This window comes from Cheilinus undulatus, linkage group 21, assembly GCF_018320785.1.
Source record: "Cheilinus undulatus linkage group 21, ASM1832078v1, whole genome shotgun sequence".
Lineage (NCBI taxonomy): Eukaryota > Metazoa > Chordata > Actinopteri > Labriformes > Labridae > Cheilinus > Cheilinus undulatus.
Genome location: NC_054885.1, coordinates 12,691,824 through 12,701,311, shown reverse-complemented (window position 1 = coordinate 12,701,311; position 9,488 = coordinate 12,691,824). Strand labels below are relative to the sequence as shown.

The 9,488-nt window shown below is 40.9% G+C and overlaps 1 protein-coding gene across 1 annotated transcript in view; it reads right to left on the bottom strand.

Moving 5' to 3' along the window:
- Positions 1-4,419: 4,419 nt before the first annotated feature.
- Positions 4,420-9,488, bottom strand: part of rnf216 (ring finger protein 216) — a 31,432-nt gene continuing 26,363 nt past the window's right edge. The window contains exons 16-17 of the mRNA XM_041777824.1: positions 6,349-6,418; positions 4,420-5,277 (exon numbers count right to left, since the gene is read on the bottom strand). Coding sequence (XP_041633758.1) covers positions 4,868-5,277; positions 6,349-6,418 — 480 coding nt within the window. The 3' untranslated portion in view covers positions 4,420-4,867. The remainder of the gene's footprint in view (positions 5,278-6,348; positions 6,419-9,488) is intronic.

The following is a 9,488-nucleotide window of genomic DNA, read 5'->3' as shown; positions in this document are numbered from 1 at the left end:
CCATCGCTGCAAATTTTAAGATCCAATTTCCCCACCTTTTCTGCCACTTTAAACCTATATTTGACACTTTTTTAACTCCTTTTCACCATATTTTCCTGTTCACTCTTGCACTTTCTGCCTATTAAAAAAAGGTTTTGGAGTGGCCTAGACAAAGTCCAGACTTCAGTCTGAGTGAGATGCTGTGGCAGGACATTGAACAGGCCGTTCATGCTCGAAAACCCTCCAATGTTGCTGAATGAAAAACAATTCTGCAAAGACGAGCGGGCCAAAATTCCTCCACAATGATTTGAAAGACTCCTTGACAGTAATGGCAAACGCATGTTTGCAGTTGTTGATGCCAAGGGTGGCACAATCTGTTGTTCGGTTTAGAGGGCTATTACTCACTCACATAGGGCCGGGTAGGTTTGGATGGCTTTTTTCCCTTTTAACTCAGCTTTATTCACTTAACTTTCCATACTTTTGTCAGGCAGCAGTTTGGTATAGTCAGTTTGCAGATAGGCTAGCTATGTAATAATAAATGTCTCTTTACCTGACACTAACAAACAATGAAATGCTAAAAAAAGGGGAAAAAAACAAACAAACAAGTGATTAAAGAAGATAAAGATTATACAATATAGACTGGTGGTGAGAATGTGAAGCAGGTCAGCAGCTCTGCTGTTATGAAACATCCTAAAAGGCTTTCTGAGCAGCTGTCCTGAGGCCACAGCTGTAAAAGCACACACTCATTAAAAATATACGCACTCATTAAAGATACACACAAACAATAAGAGACACAAACAAAGCCAGCGTAGGCTGAGCAGAATAAACGTCTGGGGAGCGAATGCTGCCAGACTCCAGCGGTCCCTATGGATGAGGAAGCAGAGAGCTTTGATATTCAAACACTCACACACACAAAGAATGTGTGATTCTCAGGGCGTGAAGATTGTCCCGGTCACAACAGATGATGCATAAATGTGTTGGTTATATCTGTGTGGAATCACTGAACATTTCTCACACCAGCTCTGAAACATGAATCCACAAAAACAGGAAGCTTCAGCAGAGGTTGTGCTGTTCCCTGGTAGATATGCAGGTCATGTCTGGTTCATATTTTTATGAACTGCAGATCAAATTTATCTCATCAAAAGCCATTCAGAGCATGAAAGTGTACACCAGCTAATCAGCTTTCACTGAAACAGCTGAGCGTTTGTTTCCAAAGGTCTTAATAGGTCAAAGTGTTGCGGTTATTTTTCTTACTTTTCTAGTTTCAGGTGAAAAACATCAGGGTGGTACATTACTACAACTAAAAAATGCACTTTTTTCAAAATAAAAAAGAAGCTTTTTACTCAAATTTCATGTTTAAGTCTTAACTCAAAAGAACATGCAGCTCTTGTTAGACTTTTTCTATAATTGACTCTTACATAATCTCATTTATTGAACCTTATCTTGTCCCTTAAGACAGTTTTTTGTTCTGTGACTTGAATAAATCATAACCAGATTATGTTCTATAATATTGCTCAGCAGTAATCCATGACCCACATACTCAATTTTGGGCCCTTGGGTGTCTTTAATGACTTGAAAGAATAAAACCCATTTAAGTGGGATTTTTTAAGTCATAAAGGAGTAATTGTTAAAGGCTTTGAAAGGTTTAAGGTTGAGGTCAGTGTGTAGAGGGATGACACTCAGCTGAGCAGACATAACACAGTCATCAGAGCGGTCTTATGAAATCAGTCGAACTGTACCTTCAAAGTTAGAGTAACAACTTAAGATTTTCAGGATGATGTTTACGGCTAGCATCTTAAAAAATTCAGACTTTTAAGACATCAAAAGACATCATCACAATCACAGTTGTGCCAATAGTCAACACAACTGCATGGCATGCGGTGGGATATTGCTTTTATGCAATATTTATGCAATCCATAAATAGTACAATCCCAATTCCAAAAAGTTGGAGCACTGTGCAAAATGTAAAAAAGCTGAATGCAAATCTCCTAAACCCATAAATATTAACATAGAACATAAACAGCATATCAGATGTTAAAACTGAAACATTTTGCCTTTTCATGAAAAATATTAGCTCATTTTGAATTTGATAGCAGCAACACGGCTAAAAAAAAGTAGGGACAGGGCCATGTTTACCGTTGTTTAGCAATGTTGTCCCATTCTTGTCTGATTCTCACTGCTCAAAAGTCCTGGGTCTCTTTTGCTGGATTGTTCGTTTAATGACGCACCAGGTGTTTTCTATTGGTGAAAAGTCTGGACTTGTGATGGATGCAGTGTTAATTTTCATCGACTAAAACTATGACAGCTTTTTTTTCTATAAGATAGACTAGACTGGGGCGCAGGTGGCCTAGTGGTTTAAGGCTTTCCCCATGTATGTCCCCAGCTCTCTTGTCCCTTTTTCCTCTATCATTAAAGGCCCAAAAATAAATCTAAAAAAAAAAAAAAAGACTAGACTGAGACTAGCCAAAACTCGATCTTTGATGACTAAAAGTAGGTTTAGTTTTTGTAGAGATGACTAAAACTATTCTCTAAATTGTTTAGTTTTCATCTGACATTAAAAATCAGTCAAACCTGTGAAAATAAAATGCATCTGTATCTATGCTATCTCACAGCTGTAGAAAGCAGGGACCCCAGATTTGGCAGAGTGCGTAGAATACACTATGATGGTTTGGTACCAGATTCAGGCAAGAGAATAAGTGCTTGGACTAAAAGGTGAGGATTTTTTATGGACTAAAACTAGACTAAAATGTTTTTGAGTGTTGGTTGACTAAAACTTTAAGGGGTAGAAATGACTTCAATGTGATTAAAACTAAAAGGCATTTTATCTAAAGACTAAGACTGAGAGTAAAATTAAAAACAGCTGTCAAAATTAACACTGGATGGATGCTGTATATAGTTTAGCATTGTCTTGCTGAAATGCAAGGCATATGTTGCACCCAAAACTCTATACTTTTCAGCACTGATCCTTCTTTTCCGGATGTGAAAGCTGCCCACACCATAGGCACTAATACAACCCCATACCATCAGTGATACAGGCTTTTGAACTGTGCTCTGATAACAAGCTGGATGGTTCCTCTACTCCTTAGTCCAAAGGACACAGCGTCCATGGTTTTAATGTTGCCTCAGTCCATTTTCATTGAGCTTTGGCCCAGAGAAGATACTGGCATCACTGGATTGTGTTCACACATGGCTTCTTCTTTGCATGATGCAGCTTTAACCTGCATTTGTGAATGGCATGGCCAACTGTTTTGACACAGTGATTTACAGTATAGACTCATGCTTGTTTTTAATGCAGTGCCACCCGAGGGCCCAAAGATCACAAGCATCCAATACTGACCTGCTGACTTGTACCATGTGCACAGAGATAAGAGTCTTAACAATTACATTGAGGCACATTTTTCCTGAAATTGTTCACAATTTTTAGAGGCAGTTTTTAGCAGCCTGGGGAACCTCTGCCCATTTTTACTTCTAAGTACCAGGTACTTTTCAAGCCTTACGTTGTCCTGTCCCTACTTTTTTGAGACAGGTTGCTACCATCAAATTCAAAGTGAACTTATATTTTTAATGAAATGTTAAAATGTCTGTTTCATTATTCTGTTTTTATCTACATTTTACACAACATCCCAACTTTTTGGGAATTGGGGTTGTAGTTCAGTGTTATATATGCGGCTCACAATCCTCATGGTTCACGGTTGCTGAAGAAAACCATAGCATTAGTATCCAAACATGTTAGCATCTAGGGTCTGAATAAAGCTCAGTTTTGCTTCCATATCTTGCTGTCGTCTAGCTAAAGCCAAGCTGCATTATTACAGTGAGCAATGTGCGATAATTTAAAGCTATACGATATAAAACACTGCATTCATATTAAATTAAAGTCAGTATGCCATGCTACAGTACTACGCTGCTGTACCGCTTCCATTAAGATTCACAAAGACTCCATGGATCCCCGCCATGTCCTCATGTATCTGTCTTAAATACATCTTCTCATTCATGATGCTCTTGGCTGCTGTTAGCAGATCCTGAATGTGATTAAAGCCTAATTCTGGCCCGCATACAGACACAATCTGTCTCATACCACCCATGACTAAACCCATTAGGACCCCTGGGCTAAAACGGGGCTTTTCTGTGCTACTTTTATACTCTGCATGCAGAAACAAGAGGCACTGAACGAGTGTGTGTGTAGCAAAGTGATTTGTCACACTCGCAGCACACTTGGCTGAACAAAGAAGTCCCCTCTCTCTGTGACAGCACAAAGCCTGACTGTCGCTGCATCATGATTGGTGGAAAGGAGACGCTCTGTCATTTGATTGGTTTACAGCCCCGGGGCTCAGTTTTCATGAGTCAGCCCCTTTTTTCAGCCTGAGAGGAGGGAGGAGAGAGAGGCTGAGAGAAAAAAGAGGAATCACTTTAAGCTTCAAGAAGCATTTTTTAACTCACACATGTGACTCAATGCTTTATTAGAAAATGTGTGACTTCACACAAAAAAGATACAGAAGGGAATGCTAACTTTTTTTTTCAAATATGTACTCAAAAATATTTGTATAAAGCAGAAATAAATTGTCTTAAGTTTCTAAACCGTCCGCCAGCTCAACCCAGACCTCAAACCGAACATGATGAAAATAAAACGGATCCACTTCACTACTGAAGTCCCGAATTCAGCGGGAGAAGGCAAAGTCTGAACTGTGGACGTACTTTTCATTTCAGTGCGTTTTAGCGACTAAGTGATGAAGGAATCCCAAAACGGCACATGAGCTCTGAAAAGGGTGATAAACAGAAAGGGGAAAAGATATCAGGTCTCAAAAACAGGCCTGAAATGAAAAGTACATCTTTGTGTGTTCATGGACGAGCTGACTGGACCGGGATGCCCACGCTCGCCACAGAATCTGTGTTAGAAGCGTCTGTAGTAGCGCTGCGGCGGTCCGTAGTGCATGGGCAGGTCCATCATGTCCATGTTGTGGTGATGGGGGTTTACAGGACCGTTGTTGTGGTGGTGGTGGTGGTGGTGATGGTGGTTGTTGTTGTTGTTATTGTTCATGAGGGGCAGCGGCTGCAGCGGGGGCACGTAAGGGCCCGGGGGCAGCCGGGGCATGATAACCTGGTGGTACATCCGGCCCTGTGGCGGACCAGGTGGGTAGCGGGGCCGTGGAGGCACAAACAGGGGAGCTTGTACCGCCTGAGGGTGGGGGGGGTGGGGAGGGGCAGGGGGGTTCGGTGGGTTTTCAGGGGGAGGACCCACGCGTGGACGCTTGGCTTCAGTGATTGGCTCGGGTGGAGGGCCGACCCTCTTCCCTGAATTATCTGAGGAGTAAAAAGAAGAGGTTAGAAGAGGTGTTCGATATAGTCTATCTGATGTATGGTGGCTGACAAGGACCAACACAAGGCACTGAATCTTAACCCCTTTTTGATGTTTTTTGCCACTCTTTGCCCATTTTGCCACTCTTCATCCTCTTTTTGCAATTCTCCTGCCAATTATTGCCCCCATGGGCGACTCTTTAACCACTTTTCACTACTTGCCAGGCTATTTATGCTATATTTCTGCCACTTTAAACCCATTTTGATACTTTTTGCCCATTTTTGCCTCTTGAACCCAATATTTCCCTTTCTTTAACCCCTTCTAAACCACTTTTCGTGCATGTTTTATCCCCTTTGTGTAACTCTTTTATCCATTTCTGCCACTTGTCATCTATTTTTGCAGTTTTTCAACCCCTTTTTTATTACCTTTTTTGCACCATTTTTGCTACTTTTAACCCATTTTGATGCATTTTTCCTCCTTTACCAATTCTTGCCATTTTAACCTCTTTGAATCACATTTCCTGCCAATTTTTTGTCCCTTTCTGCCCCCCTCTAACCCTTTTTATCAATTATTCTGGCCATTATTGCAACATTTCTGCCAGTCTCAAGCCATTTTAAAAAGATATTAACTAATAATGGCTGACAAATGAATTTCTGTAAAAACAGATCAAACTTTAAGTAATTCTAAAAGTATTTCAACATTATAATTGTTTTTTTTGGGTGGATTTACCAGCTGCAGACATTTAAAGCCAAAAGATACTCTTACTCTTGGGGGCGGGACAGAAAGCTTTGGGGGGTCTGATATGGCCCTCGGGCCACCAGTTGATGATCAGTGCCCAAGAGGTTTTAATGCAACCTTGCACGACCTCTACACAAACACTGTCAAACAAACAAAACACAGGAAACACCTCTGCTACTGCTGCTGGTATCTGCTGTAAACATCCGACATATTTGAACAAAAAAGTTTGAAAAGACAAAGAGGAGGAAGTAGAGAGGAAGAAGAGAGGCTGCAGTCAAACATTTCTCTTCATAACTCACATCTTTTCTTCATCATATATTTAAGAGAACGGCACTGACCTGCACTCTTCTTATTCAGCTCGGCCTCACCCTCCTTCTGGATCTCCTGAATGATTCGCTCATCATCTTGCTGTAGAAACACAGAAAAAGTTATCAATTCAATTTTAGAGGCAATAATTTTTACTGTTCTCTCAGTGTGAATCAACTACTACACAACCGTTATTTAGCGGGAGAAAAATACATGTATTTTAAAAAGATTAATGGACATATTTCATAAATCAAGGAGACAATTTTGCATCTGCTGAGAAATGGTTTAAAAAATTGAAAAAGTGAAAATATTGATCTTTTCTTTCTTGTTTTGGATTCTGTATTTGTCTTTATTTACATTTGCTGTCCATGGTGTTTGTATAGTCTAGTTTTGTTTGTTTTCCTTTTTTCCAATGCTTTGTTCAACTATTTGTCTTCAGTTTTGTTTACATATTCTGCTTTTCTCCATCTTTGTTAGACTTTGCTCAATCTTACACAAAAAATATCCATCCATCCTCTATCTGTCCATCAGATTTTGTGCATCCATCCATCCATCCATCCATCCATCACCAGATCCTGATGGCAGCAGGCTATGCAAGTTAACCCAGACATCCCCTCCTCCAGTAACAATTTCCCACATCTTCCGGAGAATTCTGAGGCATTCTGAGGCCAGATGGTACATTCAATTCCTCCATTGAGTTCTGGATATACCCCGGGGTCTCCTCCAATTCTGACATTTTCAGAAGACCTCCAAAGAGGGGCAACCAGGACGCATCCTGCCCAGTTGCCTGAACCATCTCAGCAGGTTCCTTTCAATACTAAGGAGCAGAGGCTCTACTCCGAGCTCTCTCTGACTGACCAAGCTCCTAACTCTCTCTCCAAAGCCTGATTTAAACTTCTGTGTTTATGTATGCCATATCACATATCTGATCTGAACCTCCTTCAAAATAAACCTACAAAAATACAAAATGCATTCAACTACCTGCAATTTACTCATGAATGTCTCACTCAGTTGCTGAAGAAGTGCAAAACCACCATCATCTGCCTCAGCTGATTCGCTGGCCAGACATTCCCTCCTCAGATGTCCCTTTTCTTCTTTGTACCAACTGGAGTTTAACAAACGGAGACTCAACACTTATCAGCTCCATATTTAACATACATGTAGAGATGCAGTTATTGTAAAAAAAAATAGGGGTGATACCAACATCAATGTTTGAAATAACAAACCAAAATCAATGCTAATGTTCTTTTTGATACTTCTTTTGGTCTAACACTCCTAGTACATAAACTCTCACATTTGACCAGGAACTCAGATCAGAGTAACTATTCGCTTCCTCTGCTTTCTAAAATGATCTCTTCTTTAAACATTGATAACTGATACCTGCTGTCATTTGGCCAATAGCTCATGTCTGTAAACAAGGCCATTACCAACTGAAACCAATGTTAAACCAATGCATGTGTGCATACCTAATAAAAAGCTCGTTTTCAGTTGCCACGGTGTCAAACAAGCAGGAACTGTGGTGACAGGACCAGGAACTGGCATGAAACTGGCGGTGTCAGCTACCGTTTGGGCAGTAATGCAGACTCTCCAGTGTGCATGAAGAGTTCATGATAATTTTGTATGCCAGTCTCCCTTCAGAGGACACTAATTTCAGCTGACCTCATTCTTTTGGTCTTTTCCCAAGGCTTACAACCATAGGTGAGGATCGAAGAATGATCAACTGGTAAATCAAAGCATTCCCTTCCTGCTCAGCTCCCTCGTCATGCCTGCAATAGTGCCGATGCTGCACAAATCCATCTCTCAATCTCACGCTCTATTTTACCCTCATTCATGAGATATTTGAACTCCCATCACATGAGGCAGAAACTCCCTCCTACCTGAGGGGAGCAATCAAAGGTTTTCCAGCAGAGAACCATTTTACAACAGTAGAGAACCACCTATATTGATAATACTGATGGTATACTACAGGGAGACTTTTAACTGCTCACTGAGGTTGTAAATTCTGATTATGCTGTTACATAATATGTCACACATTCAGCATCAGAAACCTGTAAAAGAACTGAAGAGTCTGCCTTAGCAGACCACTGATCCTTGTGTTGTGTCTCTTTGGCCTCTCTCTGTTCTTACATGTGTATCTTTGCCTAATCCCTGTAAGACACAACTAAACATTAAACTTTCAACATCACACTGCTGCTTTGGTTTCACACTTCTTGCATCTGAAAGTTACCAGACAGGTCAGATTGTTCTAAGCTAACATGTTGACGACTTGTTCTTCTGACTTTTAGGTTAATTCTTTGAACTCTGCAACAGAGACGATCAGCCAGTGAATACATTAGTTAAAGGGGCAGCTGATTCCTTTGACAATCACATTAAAGGACTCTGATTCTCAGTATTTATTTCTTGGCAAAGCATCCAAGACTTGCTCTGAGCCAGCTCTGCTGTGTCTGGAGAATCTCCAGCTCATTAGCTGCTTGGGGACTAATTGCTGGCTATGGTTGCAAGTGATACAGCCGCCAGGTCACTGCGGGCTGCCATGTGGTCAGGTGGTCAAGTGTAGAGAGGCAGGTTTGGAAGGGTAAAAGTATCAAAATGAAGAGACTTTTTGGATATCACATTTAAAAGGGCATCTATTGGCTTGGTAATTAATTTACAGAACCTACAATATCAACAAAAAGTAATGTGCATCATGCTGTAGATACAAGTTTACTATAAAGTTACTGCAGAGGCAGATTTTTTACTCTCCCTTTTCTACATGAGTTGCTAAGAGAGGCTGCAGTAAAGGGGAGGGAAATTGAGAGTTAACTTTTACCACATGTGACATCATATACAAGGTTCTACAAAACACTTGGGGTTTGAGGTAGGGCTCTTCTTGAACTTAGTACCCTGGAAGGTTACTGATGTTAACCTTGAGCAGGCCTGTCAGCTGGAGGTGATGTGCTTAATTGTGGACTGTTGCTGCTGGCGCTCCAGACATGGAGGCTTATATGTGATGAGAGGAATTGGCTTTCAGTTCCTATTAATGATGTGTCAGATAAAAAAATAAAATGATATGGCACAGGTCTCAAACTTTGGGTCCGAGTTGAGTCTGAAGCCTCTCAGGGCCAGCTTTCAGCTCAAGTCAAGAGTGAGGCACACCTGTGTGCGACTCAAGTCAGAGTCTCAAAATTGAAAG